Here is a 17,779-nt window from a genome sequence, read left to right as displayed (position 1 = left end):
GAAACCACACATGCATGAACAGTACATGCTAACTCCATGCAGAGAGACTCCAGGGCATCCAGGACCTTTTAGCTGCAAGGTAACGGCTTAGGTATGTGATAATTTTCATGTAGTCATTTCTTCATCTATGAATTTGATTGTATGTGCGCTACTTTAAAGGTGCAGTATGTTACTTTTATGTAAAAGTTTTATATATATATTTGTTGAAACTGTCACTATGCTGTGGCAGTTTCAATTTACTCAGTTTTTTGATCTGCCAAAAAAAAAAGAGCACCTCTGCCTCCAGTGCTAACTAGAAACAACCAATCAGAGCTCAGGGAGAAGTCGGAAGAGATCGATCTTTTCGCTGATTATCTGTCTCATATTACACTGCCAAAACTTTTCATAAAAGTTAAATATTGCAGATTTAATAGAATGCCCCTTTGTCCATTTTGAACAGTAGATAACTCCACATGTTTTCTGTCATGTAATGTCTATACCCAGAGAACACAAGAAGTTATGCATTATAAAATAACTGCAAGTAAATAAAATTTTAAGTTTGCTTTTGAACAGAAATAAATTGCGTAGCACATCTGCATCCACTGACTTTACACACCTACTTGATAAAGAATGCACATATACAGACAAAAAGCTACAATTACATCTCAGGAAAAAAAAGTTGATAGCAATGGCAGCAGATGTGTCACTTTCATTGCCTCTGGTGCCACCGTGGAAGAGCTGCACATGCAGAAGATCACAAACAGAACAAGCAGCCTCGCATGTGGGATCCGTTTGATTTGCAGAGTTACTCATAAGAATGCTCCGACTTGTTGCTAGCAGTAATTCTTCAGATAAGCAGCAATTTGTTCTCAGAGTCTAATGAAACAATTTAGCTGATGGAAGGAGCCCCATGCTGAGAGGGATTCTGGCAGTGGGCTCCATTGTACAGCTCTTTATCACCCTTTAATAGGCTTTTATTTTGATTTAGACATTAACGATCATTTATCTGTTTGCTCTCACAAGAATATTGGCTGGAAACAATAACCTTGGAGTTGGGCTTTTTTTGAAGTTAAATATTTATGCCTGCTGGAAGGGCTCAGGTAGAACTAAATGTGTGCATGCTGTTAGAAAGAAAATCCTTTATATTGTTCCACCAATTTAAAGAACAGGATGCCAGAGAAAGTGCTGCAGGGGCTGAAATTCTCCCCATGTATGGCCTGTTGAGAACCCCTCTTCCATCTGTTGCTGCACACTGACTAAGAGAAGACTGCTAAACTTTTCCCTAAAAAAAAAAATGTTCCCATTTTTCATGTAGCAAAAAGAAGACTGTAGGAACAACGTGACAGATATAGTGCTGGTATGCACCTTCTCTTATTTTACCAATAACAATGTATCTGAACAGTTCCAGTCTAGTTTACAGGCACGGTACCTGTATAAATGCAGCCCTGGTCAAAATCACAATTGACTGAATTTGTGCTGTTAACCATCAATCAGAGTTTTGATTTTGATAATATCTCTCATTATGTTCTCCAGCAGAGATTATAATCAGTTCATACCATTTGATTAATACCTTTTGAACTTCAACTGGTCACAAATGCCGCTGCCAAGGTTATTACCAGACTTCCTTCTGCCGAGGATATTCTGCCATTCAATAACTTCATTAGCGTCCTGTTAAATACTGCATTGATTTTAATCCCCTCCTTCTTACTTTCAAGTCTCCCCATAATGTTGCACTTCCATATCTGTTGTATATTGACACACTGATATTCCTTCACAGATTTTGAGATCCACATCTTCTACTTCCTTTGATTTACCACATTACTCGCGATACTAACACTGACTTAACACTGAGCAACCATACCTAGGAAATCTCTCCCACAACCAATTTAAAATGTATTAAAACATTTTTTTTTGGAGTTTTCTTAAGATGTTTAATTTTGTTCGGTTCTCTGTTTTTTTTTTACGTTGTGTTTTCGCTTTTAATAGCCATTTCCTGCATATTGTGATTTGGTACTAGAATTGTTGTCCTTGAGCATGCTTTTATTTGTTTAAAACTATTGTTTTAATACTCAAGGTTATTCTAATGTGAGAATCTCATACCTGGTTATAATTAGAATGCCTTGCCGATAACCTTTTATAAATTGCCTTTAAAGCAATTTGCAGAAAAACAAAGACACAGTCCAAGCATTGAAACATAAAAGATGTGGACACTTTGTCTCGTCTTCTGTTTTTGCACTAAACTATGCACGTCTAATTATTGTTTTGCTCCCGTCTTCTAAAAAGTACCTGAAAAAAAATCGACCAAAACCATAATTGTAGTTTGCATACCGTCAGACATCCCATGAGACTTTGCTCGAAAGGTCGCTGGAAGGCCCGGGGATCTCCACACCAGTCGAGCAGCTCCGTGGCAGCCGAGTGGAAGTTGGCCGGGTTCTGTAAGTGCTGTGCAAACACACATAGACCCATTAGAAGTGAAAAGAATAAGTGTTATTTCTTTCCTCACGTTTTAGTACAAATTGAAAAAACACTGAAAACCTAATCGTTCTGCAGCCTCCAACCTGCCTTGATTTAAAGTCTTGTGTTTCTGCACAACCCTGTGAGGACCTTGACTCTTTCCAATCTACGCCCACTTGGAGTTCTGCTGCATTGTGGGAAGAAGATCACACCCATATCAACAATGATGCCAGTGTTTCTTGTTAATCTCTCTTGGCAACACCCATCCCTCGCCTCCATGACCCGCACAGCAAACGAACCGTTCCCTCCAATCTTCTCTCTCCCTCGCTCACTCTTTGCCTTATTCATTGCCGGTTTTCAGAGTGTAACACACCAGAGGTCCACTGCCTGACTTGGCTGCGCACAAAGAAAACAACCTTGGTCCTGGCAGCTATGTGTGCAGGCTCAATGTGAGCCGTTGGTGTGTTGTCTAATCTCTTTCACTCTCTGTCTGCCTCTCGCTTGTTCACTGAGGCCTGAAACAGTCGAGTCTTTTCTTCTCACTGTTTGAGGGCTTCTGAGGCTACCAGGACACAATAAGCGGTTTTTAAAATTGAGCTCCCTTTCTTCACTCCTCAGAAGGTTAATAGCTCTGAAACGGCACAGAGCTGTGGCTTGCTCAGTTGGCGAGACTGGAGCCCACTTGAAAGCTTTTATTATTCCTATCTGGAGCTAAAGCATCTTGTTTTGTGTTTTCCTGCAGAGGAGGTAAAACTATTGTTCTTAGAGGGCAGCGGAGGTGAGTGTTTCTGAAAGGGCAGCTATTTGATGACAAAAAAGGACCTTCCTTGCAAACATGATGGGGATGCCTATAGAAAAACCCTCTTTAGTGATCTCATGGGCTTCAAGAGAGACCTTGGAAGAGTTGGGTTTGGACTCTCGAAGGTGTTTGACTGATGGCAAGACAAGAACAGCAAGTGAGAGAAAGTGAGAGATGCTCTTGTTCATTAAGAGTGAGAGGACAAGAGCCTCTTCTGGATGAGTGATATCATCTGGCATTACTGCTGCCTGATGGGAGGCGCATCAGCCTCCAGCATGAGGAAAATCAGACCTTGCACAGCAGGGGCTGTTTGTCTTGATCTGAGCCCAGCTCCGCCTCATGCAGCGGTCATCAATGACAACCTCAGCTCTAGTATGAGAGGGGAAGAAGATGATGTAAAGAAATATCTCTTCTGAGCTGGTGAGGGTGGGACATTTTACAATTGTTCCTGTAGTTATTGCTGTTCAGGGGTTGGATAAGGATAAGAACTAGGACTGCAATGACCACCAGTGGTGACTGCAGCAAGAAAGGAGCCAAACAACTGACAGAGTGCTCTCTGTGAAATGATTTACCTTCTCTTCAGGCAGCTTTAAATTTGGCTGTTCAGTTTCTACCTGGCTACTTGCAATAAAGTACACCGCTCAGCTATCTGCCAGATTTCCCAAAACCAAAGAAACACCCTTCTGGCAGCTCAACCCTCAGTGACTAGCCCTTTGAAGTTGGCTTTACCATGACTTATTTTACAGCATGAGCTGGCGTGTGTATAAACTCCACTAGAGTTCTGACTTTCATTAACTTAATCAAAGTAGCAACAAAAAATGACATAGGTTACTTGATTTTAGGAAATTAATTTGAAATCGCTTACAGTTTCAATCAGTCTACAAATCACTTGGAAATGTATTCTTACAAACCACAAAACATGACTTGTTTTGACAGGACAACCATTAGTCATGAGCTCCACAAATCTGGCATTTATGGAAGAGTGGCAATAAAAGCCAGGGTTAACTGAAAGCTATGCAAGAAGTCACATTTGCCGTTTGCCACAACCCATATACGTAGGAGACAAAGACAAACATGGAAGAATATGTTCTGTTCACAAGACAGCAAAATTAAATCTACATGTGATGGAAAGTTAATCTATAATGCTGTCATCTTAGACACGCCGCACCCATGCAAAACATTGTTTCGGCAGCATCATGGTGTGGAAATGATTTTTCTCAGCACTATTCAGAGCTGATGGGAGGATGAGTGAACTGTAGAAAACCTTGTAGAGGCAGCAAAACACTAACAACCAAAGTTCACTTTCCAGCCCCACAACAACCCAGGGTGACAATGAAATGGCTTAGATCAAAGCATACTCATGTGCTATAATGGCCCAGTCAAAGCCTAGAACTTAATCTAATTTGTTGCATGGTTCAAAACTAGTTGAAATACTTTGTCCCCTCATAATTGATTAAAAATAATGCTGTGTACAGTAACAATCATTAACTGGAGCACATTAAAAAAACATTTATTGACTTTATTTATTAGCATTTAACATGTGACAACAACATATTAGCTGAAGCTCTTTCAGCTTCAAAGTACAATTGTTCGATGACAATAAATTACTGCATCATTTATTCAAAACTGCTGTGAACAGATGCTCCTAAGCCAATTTGACAGAGTTCAAGTTATCTTTGTCCTCACAATTTTACAACTATACACTATTGCTTAAAGGGCATGAATACTTTTGGACCAGCTCAGGCAATCAGTTAATTCTGTTCAGCAGAAACACAGAAGGAGAGAGGTGTCATCTCATAATCTCAAAATGAAAGCGCTATTATTTGTCTATTTTACTCTATTACTATCCTCTTCATTTATTTTTTATTTTATTATTATAAGACAAGGCATCATTTAGATGTTGCAAGATATAAAGGCTCACACCCACGTATCATAAACAAATATGCCATCAGCCAGCCACCAAGTCAAGCAGCCCATGAGCTCTACAGACCATTAATCACACGCAGAGGCGGACACACTGGGATATGTTAGTGTCTGTGAGAAGTCTTCTGAAAGCTGACAGTCAGGGAAGCATTTAGGCAAAACGGCAGCGAGGGCTGGCATACGTCAGGAGCTGGCAGCATGATGTCAGAGAACACAGAACGGGGAGAGACAAACTCTGAGTCTGCTATGCAACTTTGAAGTCTGCTCTTGTGTTCATAGGCAGATTGCCTCCTTCTGTGGCCCTCTGCAACATGATCTGTATGACTGAAGCTAAGGGCCCAGACACACTGATGCCTAAATAAGGTGGTGAAAGGAGAAAGTAAGGCTGGGATTTCTTTCTTTCTTTCTTTTTTTTTGTCTTTGAAAACGGACTCCAAGTGGGCAAAGAGCAGTAAAAAAGGAAAAGCAGGAGTTTCACTTTATGCCCACCTGTTTGATGCACTGCAGCCTGTCGTTGGTCTGCTGGATATGCCGGTCCATTGATGGTAACGTGTTCATCTTGATGTCTCTACCGGGACTCCATTAAAAGTCTTTTTTGTTTTTTACTCTGCAAAAAGAAAAAATACAGGAGATGTACATCTGTTAGAGCTGTCAGGACCATTGCGTATGGAGTTCTAAGCCTGCGAGGTTCAAACAGCATTTCAGGCATTTGAACAGAAAACCTGTTTGCAAACTGAATCACTGAAGATCAGATGGATGAATGGACCAACAGGACCATTTCTTCATAATCTCTTTTTTTTCCATAATCTTTTACTAGACCTGTAAAATCTTGAAATCAAATTCCACATGTTTCCATAGTTTTCCTGAATGCACAGGAGCCACGGGTTACCATGATATTCTTTTCGGATCAGTGAGAAGCAACAATCTCGGCCCCATACTCTACAACTCCAACCATCTCACAGTGGAGGATTGAGTCGGGATTAATAGGTATCGTGCTGGTTCACCGATGAGGCCTCCATCCCCTCACCATCCCTCTGTGTTTATCTCTGTCAGCGTTGGTCCTTCCCACATTCCTTCACACAAAAGCCCAACTGAGGAACCACAGGTGGGGGGGTGCGGGGGCAGGGCTCCAGAAAGCTGCTCGGCACTGATAAAGGGTCCCCCAAGATTCCCCACCGAGTGAAACCAACATAACAGAGGCAAGACGCTCGGTCGGGGAGTTTTCATTTCAGTCTGGAGTGCTTATCTTTGATTGACTGCTGCATTTATGCACAGCATTTAACTTAGACACACACATTTAAGAGCATGTGAACTCAAAAAGCTTGAATTCTTTACTTTGATAAAAGCAAAAAAGGTGGAAAACTTCAAAGGAGCACTTTGAGAATGACACTGTATTGCTAATCCTCTCCGGTTTAAGCATTACCAGGGTGGAATTACCTGGAGTGCACTTAAACACACAGCTTGCATGAGTAAAGAGAAATTCTGGAGGAAATAATTTGTCAAAAGACCTTATTTATTCTTATCAGCTTCTACTGAGTGGTGTTTATAAAAACAGTCAAAACTGCCTTCCTCTGGGTCTAACTGCACAAATCATAACCATAACATCGGGTGGCCTTATCCTGCCAAGCTGCTGTGCCTCCCAGTGTCCAGCAGATGTCTCCCTCTCCTGCTGCTAACCACCACCTCCCTCTTTCATACTTTCCACCTGCAGCAAGTCGTCCAGAAAGGGCTCCTTTAATGCCTTTGACAAGTGCTACAAATCCCATTCAGCAGCAAACGGCTCTGTCTGCTGCTAACAGAGCACGCACCAGCCCGGCGCTGGCCATCTGACCTTGTGGCTATTGATTAATTGGTCCTCCTGCAGCTCCACACCCGGCCGTCCCAACACAGTGAAAAGCAAAGATGTCACACCTCTTTTATGTTTCTCTGTCTGTGTTTATTTTACACAGTGGTCTCACCTCTGATGGAAAACATGTACCACCATTGTTAGTCAATGAAAAGACAGGCCCTTAGGTTCTGAAAGGAAAACGCGAGTGAGGTTGAAACAGCTGAGCAGGCGTCGTAACCGACATGAGAATCCACCTGACAGGTCTTTTAGTGACTGTTGCTCGAGCTCTGCACCCCTGTTCAAAACGGTGTTGTGTGACCAATTAGGTTTCCCTGCAAATAGAGCTGAACTCCTTCTGTTTCCACCATTTTTCAGAAAATATATACTGGCCGTAAAAAGGCTCCAAATTTAGCATTTGTACAGATTTGTCTCCCACTGCAGTTTGACAACAAAGACAACCAGAGTGCAGTGCTCTGCTTATGCTTTTTCCACAGATCAGTGTTTCAGATCCACATTTAAGTTTAGATATCCAAGATAATAAAAGTAAATACAAAATGCAGTTTTATTTTTTATTTAAATAATTATAAAAATCAGCAATTGGATGCAATCTCTGGAGGATTTTTGGTCCACTTTTTTTTGGATAATTCTTTTAATTCAGGAAGTTTTTGCGTGAGAATGGACTGTTTAAGCTAATCTAACAGCATCTCAGTTAAGCACAGACTTTGACTAGACCACTAAAAAACCTTCCCTTTGTTGCGGTTGGCTTTTGAAATGTAACTGATTTCTCAAAAAAAAAAAAAAAAAAAAGCTGAATCATAGTTAGTTCATAATATAACAAGGGGTGGGGCTGATTTTTCACATAAGACAAGGCTGATATGAACAGCTTATCTCCCCTTAACAAATGAAATCACAATTTTTCTAATAGTACCTTTGACATTAAAAATTGTTATATGAAATTATGTGTGACAAAAGGTCAACCAGAAGAAATCAGTTACAGATATTAAAGTTATTATTACAAATTAGACATTTTACCACCACTGTATAGAGGTGCAAAACAAACAAACAAACAAAAAAAGCATTACACATTCAGTCATGAAGTGCACATTACAACCTCCTCTTTAAACAACCGAGGGAGGATGCAGCTGTGTATCAGAGAAGGGTAACAAGCCACATGTGACACCAACAGCCGAGGAAGAGTCTGTCTCCTCCTCTTGCCGTCTTTCTTTGCTACCCTCCCTCCCTGCATGTCTTCGTTTTCTGAGCAAAACAAGCTGGGGAAGCGGTGTGGGGAATGCGTGCTCTGAAACAAAAGCACAGTAATACGAAAGGCGCTGGAGTATGGAAGCAGGGGGAGAGCAAGAAGGGCTGGGCTTGACAAGGAAAAAAGGCAGAGGAAAACACAAAGAGTGTGTTGGAATTATCTTGTCGTTACACGTCCACACACACTTACTGTATGATCACTCGCAGCATGAGCGAGTTCTCATTTCAGACAAATGACTACCACATTAGTCAGGTGCAATGTGCTGCGTGAAAGTGATCAGTCACTGAGGGTTACATGGAAGTATCCATGCTGGCGGTCCTGACAGATGTTAGTACTAGCAGAATTGGATATCGGTAGATATCAAGTTGATATCACATGTTGCCATGGCAGCATTAATACTAAAAAAATATAAAAAATATTAATAATCGTTAGTTTGTAAAATTCAGTTTTTCTGTGGAGCTGTGTAACACAGGCTGCTCTCCCTCTATCACATAAAACAAAGTAATTGTGAATCAAACCTGCTTGCTAAACCTGTAATTGATAGCTCGTATTTATTTTTGAAAAGATCTTGTTGAAGAAACACGAATCTCTTGTGAAGTGTAGCACATTACACGTACCTGTCTGCTAAAACAAGATAAATCTGTCGTAAACCTGTAAATGAAGTACGCTTTAGTTCTTCTTCAGCTGAGTTATAAAACATGAAAAGTGAAACATGTTCTACATTTTACTGTATTGTTTGATTTCCAGTGCTATACTTATTTATTGAATATTTATTGAATGTCTAACTAATAATGAAACATAAAGAATTTTTATTTATTTATTTTAATATTTATTTTAATCATAGTAGAATCAGGTAATCCTGGTAGAGAAAACTAAGAGAATTTAATTTGAAGTACATTTTCTGAACTTTATATATTTTTTTAACATACTCTACATTGATTGATTTTTTAAAAAATGTGCTAAGCTATAAATAAATTAAATTAAAACTATCCACTAATGAGTAAAAATGACTTTTTCATGTTATGAGGAACTGTGGTTGACTGGCATTAATATTGAAATATCTGTTTTGGATGTCCACTGCAGTTGTCCTCTCAGTGTTATTCTTGGCAGGACAATTACTTTTTCAAGTATCGCCAACAAGCCGTTTTGCCAGTAGCAACACTCTGAGGACACTTTGCTGCCATGTTTATCCATTTCTAAAATAGTTTGATTGATGGAAAACTGTCCCATTTCATTTTCTTTTTGACTGCTTTTCAAAGGTTGCTTCAAACATTCACATCCCTTGCCTGTTTGGTTTATGCATCATTCAACACCTTTATCAACATAAGGACACTTATAGAAGTGCACAAATATTTTTAAAAGAAATTAATGACTTTATTTCATGGGATTAGTCCAAGGTTAAAATGCTGTCATTGCAAAGCAATAAAAAAACAAATCAGTCCTATTACCAACTAAACATCCTGGAGAAACTTGTGAGTTTCAAGATGAGCCTTAAGGGAATATTTTTCTTAAAGCTGCTGATGACATTTTTAAGGTTTAGGGTTGAATGGATTTCAAAAAGGCCTTGAGAAGGAAGTACATTCAATACGTAAAGAGATGTGCTGCTCTGGATGGCACTTTCTTCTAAAAAGAAAATGAGCAAAGGCATATTAGGAAAGGTGCTGCTGCTCTCTCTTCTCAAGCTCTGGTTATTGAGAGACTAAAGTGCAGAGGACACCAATGCAGAATATAAAAAAGCAATTGCTGTGAAGTTTGGCATGATATCAACTTCATTAAGGAGAGGAGGAAACTATTCCTCCTGCTCCCTTGACAGAGAAGAAAATCCTCCTCTCCTTTTCAGGACCACACATCCCCCCCTTCACCCCTGAAGCCCCTGGCCTCTCTACCTCTCTGTGTGCTTTATGCTCTTCTCCTCTGTAGCCCTCAGACATCATTAGAGCCACCCAGCATGCCACTTCCCTAACACCACCTTCCATTTTCTGTTCGATCATTTTCCTCTCCTCATCCCTCATATCTCAACACTCCTGCCACTCTCGCACCCCTCCTCTCTTCCTCCTTTTAGCTCTCCTCCTCCACCTCTTCCTCCTCCTTCTTCCCGTGGCCCCAAGTGGGAGCTGCCATAACAGGAGGTGGAATGGATTCATTTGCTCTAATGTGGTTTGGGCTGCAGCGTGGCACGGCGCAGAGCGACACTTTATCCCAGCACACAGGGCTTCTCTCCCTCACCGTCTGCAGTTCATGTGTTTTCAAACAGGCCAATCAACACCACTCAGCTGCACTGGCCTCTATCTCTCATTCCCTCCCACATACTCCGCTCTAAGTATGTCTGCAAAAAGCCACCAGCCATCTCTCCCTCTCTTACACACACACACACACACACTATTATCTCTAATGGCAAACTCTCATAGTCAGGCAGTCCCCTTTGCTGCCTTAATTTCCCCGCCGTCCAGTCTGGCCTGTCCGCTGCTGGTTCTGCATCGCCTCCAAACCGGCCTCCACCATCGCATCTCTGCCTGTTTACCTTGTTCCTGCTTATTTTCTTGACTCTGTTAATCCTCTCCTCCATTTAATCTCTCTTGCTCTTCTTTTCCCTCTCAGCAAAGCCAACTATTAGTCATATTGCCCCCACTGGGCTTTATAAAACTCAGCCCTCTGCACACCCTCACAACCTCTTGGCTCTATAAAATTGTGAAATGACTTGTCCCACGGGTGGAAAAAAATAAACTCCAAATAATCCCGTTTGTTTATCTTCTGTTTTAATGTGACAACTACGGGAGCGGCGGGCAGCTATGTGACACCCAACACTGCAATGCAAACAGCTGTGATGTGGAGATACATGAGCCGCTCTGTTTCTGCCTATAAATACGGACCTTCAGTTGTGGACTATTTCAGGTATGCGCCACGAGATCCTCCCCCTGAGAACTGATGATTACTTCACCGCTGAATGCGTGAGATCAGAAAGTGAAAGCAAAAAAAGTTCAGCTGATTCTGCATGAGATTTTAAACACTGTAAAGACGTAAACCACACCACAACAACAATAAATACAATACAAGGAGCACTGTCAACCAATACAGGGTTGCTTTAAAGATAATATGTACTGTGTTTTTAAATTTGAAACAAAAAAATGAAAAGATAATGGCGGTGTTGACATTCTAACCTGCTATTAGCATCTTATTATAGCAACTAGCAAGTTTAGCAAAGCTAGCATTATGAAACTTTCCAAAAGGCTGCCAGCATTTCCAGATCACGCATGTGATAACTCAAAGCAACTTTACCGCATGTTCAGTTTGTTCTTCCTGTTGTCTACTGAAAGTTGTGCTCTCTTACACCCTTAAGGAACTACACACATGCCTAAATTTGCTAAATTAAAATTAAAAATAGTTAACTGAGTCCTTTTTTATGTGTAACAGCATCCACACCAAATAGTGTTGACAGAGTTACCTTGTCAACACCTAAATATCCTAACTAGGATATTTATCGATTTGAAGATTTTTGAGTCTCTGACTCACCGGTCAAAAGTCAGTGCCACCAGTTGATGTCTCTGTGTATCTTTAGTGTTTATGCAAATTTTGCAGATGAATGTACTGCAACAGATTACCTGTTTTAGAAAAGCTGGATCAAGAGATACTTTTTGCTCGTACCTTTTTCTTGTAATCTACAAATTGGGACGCTAGATGACACGAAATCTCACAAAGTGAAGCTTTCAACAATCTAAAGTGATGCTTCCAAACCTAAATATTCACAAAAAAGTCAATGACAAATCAATAATAAGGAGACAAAAATACAGGATTGTCTTTCGTTTGTGCATTTTTATCTAAATGAGCCTCTAATTAAAATCAGTCTAAATAGATAGTGGAAGGCACCAAAAACTCAACAACTGGACAACAGCATGGCTCTCCTGCCCTTCAGGAGAAATTCTTCATTTAAGGTAATGGAATACCAAAAACAAATGCATTATTACCACAGCAGCATAACATATGACAGTTTCATTCTTAAACAGGGGCTTTTACTGTTTCTATAAACATCTCAAGGGTGGTAAGGTGCTAATGAGACACTTAGAACTGTTTCATCATAGTCAATAGGGTTCCGGTTAACCCAATGAATGAACACTACAAAAGGTTTCATCAGAAAGAAGAATCAGCATATAAATTATGAACTGTAGCTGTGGATTGGTTGTAGAATAGGAACCATCTTCCGTTGGGGGTTTAATCCCGAGCACTCTCAAGTGCTGAAATATCCTTGGGCAGAGTACTAAACTCCAATTGCCTCAGATGTGTGAGAGTAAAATTCTTTGCACATATAAAGTGCAAACATGTATTATAAGTGCTCTATGAGTGTGTGTAAATGGCAAACTCTTTGCAGTAGCTAGATAAAGTAAAAAAAAAAATAAAAGGTGTTACATAAATGTGGACTATTCAGCTGGAGCTGCAGGTTTTTCTCTACCTTGAGGAAATCCTTCACAGCTGCTGCCTCAGATCAGCGCAAGATAAAAATCATACTTACATCAAATGCATTTCTGGGGTTTTGTCTGTAGTCTCCTTTAGCAGATTGTGTTTTGGCTTTTTACGTTCTTCTATGGACTAACAGGGAGGGGTCTTCTGTTTACTGATGAGATCGAAAATCAGGTCATCTGTGAGCAGTAAAAAGCTCGCGCATCACATGATGAATGAATGAACTCCTTATTCCACACAACGTTCCAGTTGCCGAAGACTATAAATACCAGCTGCGGAAGATTGTATGTCCTGACTGCCACATGCAATTTTCCAGTGTCACGAAAGACAAGATTATATCACTCGTGATGCTCAAGACGTAGTATGTGTGTAAGGAGAGAGCTCAGGGCAGGAATGTGCATATTTTAAGTCGCTGAACCAGGTCTGCCGAGGAAAAGCCCAGAACGCCGAACCGCCTCAGCGGGCCGCACAAGGTTTATTAAGTGTAATCGCATCAGTCTTCTGTGATTTTAGAGTAAATGTAAGAAGATTTGACAGTATATCAGAGGAGAGGAGCATGATTGACAGGGCAGTCTGACAGGCTCGTGTAAAGCTAGCCTTACGGGCTCTGCTCCAGCAGAGCTGTTAGCTCACACACCGCCCCCTGTGGCTGCTGAATGGGTAAACTGACAAATTCCATGTCCTTCGGTTTCAGCACTGACAAACTGCTGACCCACATGCAATTAAACAACATCCACCGAGGGGCGAATGCAACACACCGGACGTACGGCAGCAAATGAGCGGTCTTCTGCAAGAGGACAGAGTGATGAAGTGTGTGCAGCAAAGAGAAACAGAGAGACAGGGGCAGAGAGTGAGACTTACAAAGACCGAGTGTGATTCAATCTGCTCACCAAGCCATGAAATGGTATTGGTGTCATTAGGGAGAGCAAAAATATATCTGTGCCAGCCTGCCCTCCACTCTCCTTGCCTGTGACACTAAAAGCACAAACCTTAAATAGAAAAAAAAAAAAAACGGCAACCGGTTCAACCTTTCTTCACTTGGTGGGACTAAACAGTCTGCACTGCAGCTGAGGTTTTATTGGATGAATCTTATCAGCTCTTAGTCATTTCCAATTAGAAGCAATGCTGAAAACACTGGAAAAAAGTGCAAAAAACATGCCTTTTGCTGGAAGTCTGGCAGCAAAGTAATTATTAGGCGGCTCAAGGACTGTTTTCAAAAATAACGCTTTTTCAGTCTTAAATGTGATTAAAAAAAACAACATGACCTTAAGCTTTCAGCTATCACAAAACTGATCAGCAAAAGTAATTTAATCACACTGATGAAGACAGTGAATGTCTTGTGACTTGACAACTGAGGAGTACAAAGCATCAAGAATACATGATTAAAAATGTCTCAGCACTGAGTTTGAGAATTGAATGTCAATGAAACAACTTCTAGTGCTTTCATCTGATAACAGACAGATTTGGTCTTTTTGTTTCAACCTTAAAGAGAAGAAATAAAACACCTGCATACCAGCTTGTTTAATTATTCTTTCTGAACACAAACATGGGGCCACCATTTGGACGGTTTTATTGGTAGGTCAGTTGTTGATTGGATCACAGCTATCTTAGGAGCTGCACTGAATGCAGGGTTCATGCGTATTGTTCAGGCAGAAACTTTTCCAGATTGCGAAGGATGCCTGTGAATATTTAAACAATGAAAGCAAACAGTGTGTAAGTGAACAAGTATACAAGAATAGACAGGAGGTTTGTTGTTTCTAGAGTTCATTTTCCATTAAAAATAAAGTAGCTATTTAGCCACTATATTTGAATCTAGACATACTTTTTTTCCAAGTTTCATAAAATTTATATATTTTGAGTAGCTCTGTATCTGAGCTATTTCTACAGGTATGCCACTGGGGAATATGATTATTACTTTGTCCTCCCTCTGCTCTTTTCTCCTGTTACTCCCCATTTCTAAATAATGTGCAAGTACTGCAAGCTCTAAATTATGTGTCAATTAACTCTCCGTTCTTCCCATAGAAGGTGTGAAAGATCTATTTTTTTTCTCTATTTAGCTATGTCTCTTCCTGGAACACACAGAGCTCCTGTTATTATTAACACTGTGTGTACTCTGTTTTTGTTTCCCATAGAAAGTATTCCTAACTTCGAGAACTGTTATCTCAGTGTCTTTTTTCCCATAGAAGGTAATCCTGCATCAGTGCCTCGGGGCTTACCTGTGAGTCAAACCCAAAAGAAGACATTGATGGCGCAATAGATGCCATTCCTCTTATGAACTGTATCTCATTGCTTTTTTATCATAAAAATTATGGCTTAGTGCGAGAGCTGGGCGACAAATAATGTCAGTATGCATCGCAAAAATCCCCAAATTGGAATTAGTTTTTTCACATTCTGAATAAAGATAATGAATATTTTATCTATTTCTATCTTTGAAAGTTGCTGAAGTTTGCACTGAGGATATACAGAATCAAAAGTTCTTTTCTTTTCAAACACGGACAACATCTATTTTACTATTTCAATTTTTTTCCATTGAAGCCTGAATTTATGTTCCAAATCCTATTCTATTCATTTGACATAAACAAAAGAACGTGTCCATTTTGTTCTATTCTCCTGTAGTGGTTGAAATTTTTCGTTCAAGGCTCTTTTATTTATCCAAAGCAGTTGTACAATGTTTGATGATATATTTTTCTTTCAGTTAAAAGGGAGTGATTCCTTTCTACTGTCTCCACATGCTTGCTCATGGTGAAGGACTGCCACAAAGCCAAGAGCTCAATACAAGCTGAGTTTCCTTTCACCACCTGGCATAAAATGAACAACCACATTCAGTGAGAAAACAAGATAATTTAGACCAAATTAAATTAGATCTAAATGACTGTGGCTAATCTTGGAAAGATGTGATGTATCTGTACAGATCTCAGACTTAAATTTGTTCTTTTTATGTAAATATGAACTGGATGTCTTGCAAACTGCATTGAGGTGATATTTGTCGTGAATTGGTGTGACATAAAAAAATGGAATTGGAAAAATAAATTTGATGTCTACAGAAAAAAGTAATAAAACAGATTAAGATATTCAAACGTGCATTTAAAAGATACAGCCGAAAACCTCCTGACCTTTTAAGCAGAGGTCCTGAAATCTTTTAACAGAAAAAAAAAAAGGTTTATTCAAGGACGCCGCAACAAAGCGGATATTTAATAGTTCATGTACCTTGCTCTCTGTTACAAAAACAGCCTGCAAAACCCAGCGATGCAATAACACAAACAAAATCATGAAATCTACTGACAGGGTAGCTTTACACAAACAGCAAAATAACCTTTGAGAGACCTTCCTACGCAGGTACATGGGAGAATGCTGCACTCATTCATCTTGCTCTGTTGAGTTTTTGTTCACCGCTGCGCGAGAGTAAGAGCCTCAGCAGCAAAGACGACAAAACATCTGCTAGCTGCAAAAAAAAAAAAAAAAAAGAAAGGAAACGGGCCTAATGGCGTACACAGAGGCTCCAGATTCATTCACTGAAGGAACAATTCATGTTGGTATTATCTAGCACAGCGAGCGGATAAAACAGTGCTGAAAGGATAATGTGTTCCACTGCAGGTTTTACAAAACACTGCTGCTGTGTAAATGTTTATTTGTAATCTTAAATGTGTTCCGTCAACTTGTCTTTATGCAAGCATGTGTAACGTGATGTTTGACATGGAAGGCACTGAAACCGCGAGAGGCTTTAATGTGTGTCACTGAGCTCCAACGCGCATTTACTGTTAAATATTTCTCCTCTGGCTGAACTTGGAAGCGTCAAGGTGTACGGATGGAGGAAAAAAAAAAGAACAGAAGAAATGACAGTCATGCGACATATTACATGCAGGAGGAGGTGGGGGTGAGTCAAGCAGAGAGAGATAGGGGAGGATAGGCTGCAGAGCAGGAGGGAGATGGCGAGAGGTCATCCTTGGGTAATTTGTTTTGGTCCTCTCAGAGCGCAGACACACGGGGAGCAGGTAAACCAATTACAGTGTGACATGAATCACTAAGACCTACAGGCAGCCACACAGCTGGCCAGCCAGCCAGAACACATGAGCAGGCTGCCTCTTACCCTAAGTGCTGGTCAATCACGAGAAGAACTGTTTGTCCCTCCTGTGACCATGACCAGACATCTGGAAGAAGCTGAGCAGCTCTGACGGCTCTTTAATTGTTTTTCTCTGACTTCTGCGAGAAACGTTGTTTTCTCACACCAATGCTGAATCCACCATTAGCTTCCCGGCAACTTTGATGGTTTCAGCTCCGGAAAAATAAATCTAATCGTTCTGATTTCTCAGTTCCATCCAATCTGTATGTCCAGAATAACAATGATAACAATGACTCCTCTGAAGACACGAGGTTGGATATCAGATCCTAATGGATGCTAACGCCATGCCAAACACTCCAGGCTAAGTATTTACACGACAAAGACTTTAGCAATTAGTTTAATTTCGTTAATTGGCTGATGGCTGCCATAATGATGTTGTGTCAGGCCTCAGTCATATCAATGCCACCGGCGATTCAACAGAATCGCAGGAAGGAACTTAAATAAACAAGCATTTAGTTCTCGCTCGCTGTGGAAACAACCATAATCCTCTGGCTGACGTTGAACTGACAGCACTGCTGCTAAAGTCAAGCCAGACCGGGAAAAAATGGAGAATAGAGGAGAGGAATTGGACTGGATTAGATGCTGCCTTAACATTTTGGTGTGTTTGCAGAGTGCTTTGTAGATTGAGATGGGGTAAATATTTGATGAAGAGTGTTGGGCAGCATTTTGCCAAGAAGTACCTGAGAAAGACCTGAAGAGCGAAGAGGAGTCTGTCGCACCATCATCTAGGAAAGAAACTTTGATTTCTAACCCTAAATAGTCTAATTTCACTGAAAGCACCATTGAAGCTACATTTGTTCACCGTGAAAAATATTTCTTTGAAATTCCATTTCAACATCACAAAGAAAATCAAGTGCTACATTTTGTAATTTGGACTTCATATGAGTGAATGGATGACTTTTACAAATGTTCTGACCTCGCTATATGCATATAGTGAGTTATGATTTTCAATAACTTTTACAT

General features: G+C 40.4%; 1 protein-coding gene across 5 annotated transcripts in view; it reads right to left on the bottom strand.

Annotated features, from left to right (window-relative positions):
- The window catches only part of zmiz1a (zinc finger, MIZ-type containing 1a), a 125,168-nt gene that overhangs the window by 34,564 nt on the left and 72,825 nt on the right, over positions 1–17,779 (bottom strand). For all 5 annotated transcript variants that reach the window (XM_032552942.1, XM_032552938.1, XM_032552939.1 and 2 more), the window contains 2 exons: positions 5,645–5,762; positions 2,308–2,421 (listed from right to left, as the gene is read on the bottom strand). In XM_032552942.1, coding sequence (XP_032408833.1) covers positions 2,308–2,421; positions 5,645–5,713 — 183 coding nt within the window. In that variant the 5' untranslated portion in view covers positions 5,714–5,762. The remainder of the gene's footprint in view (positions 1–2,307; positions 2,422–5,644; positions 5,763–17,779) is intronic.

This window comes from Xiphophorus hellerii, chromosome 22 (assembly GCF_003331165.1).
Source record: "Xiphophorus hellerii strain 12219 chromosome 22, Xiphophorus_hellerii-4.1, whole genome shotgun sequence".
Taxonomy (NCBI): Eukaryota; Metazoa; Chordata; class Actinopteri; order Cyprinodontiformes; family Poeciliidae; genus Xiphophorus; species Xiphophorus hellerii.
The sequence above is the reverse complement of the archived record's forward strand: the minus strand, read 5'-3'. Positions and strand labels throughout refer to the sequence as shown.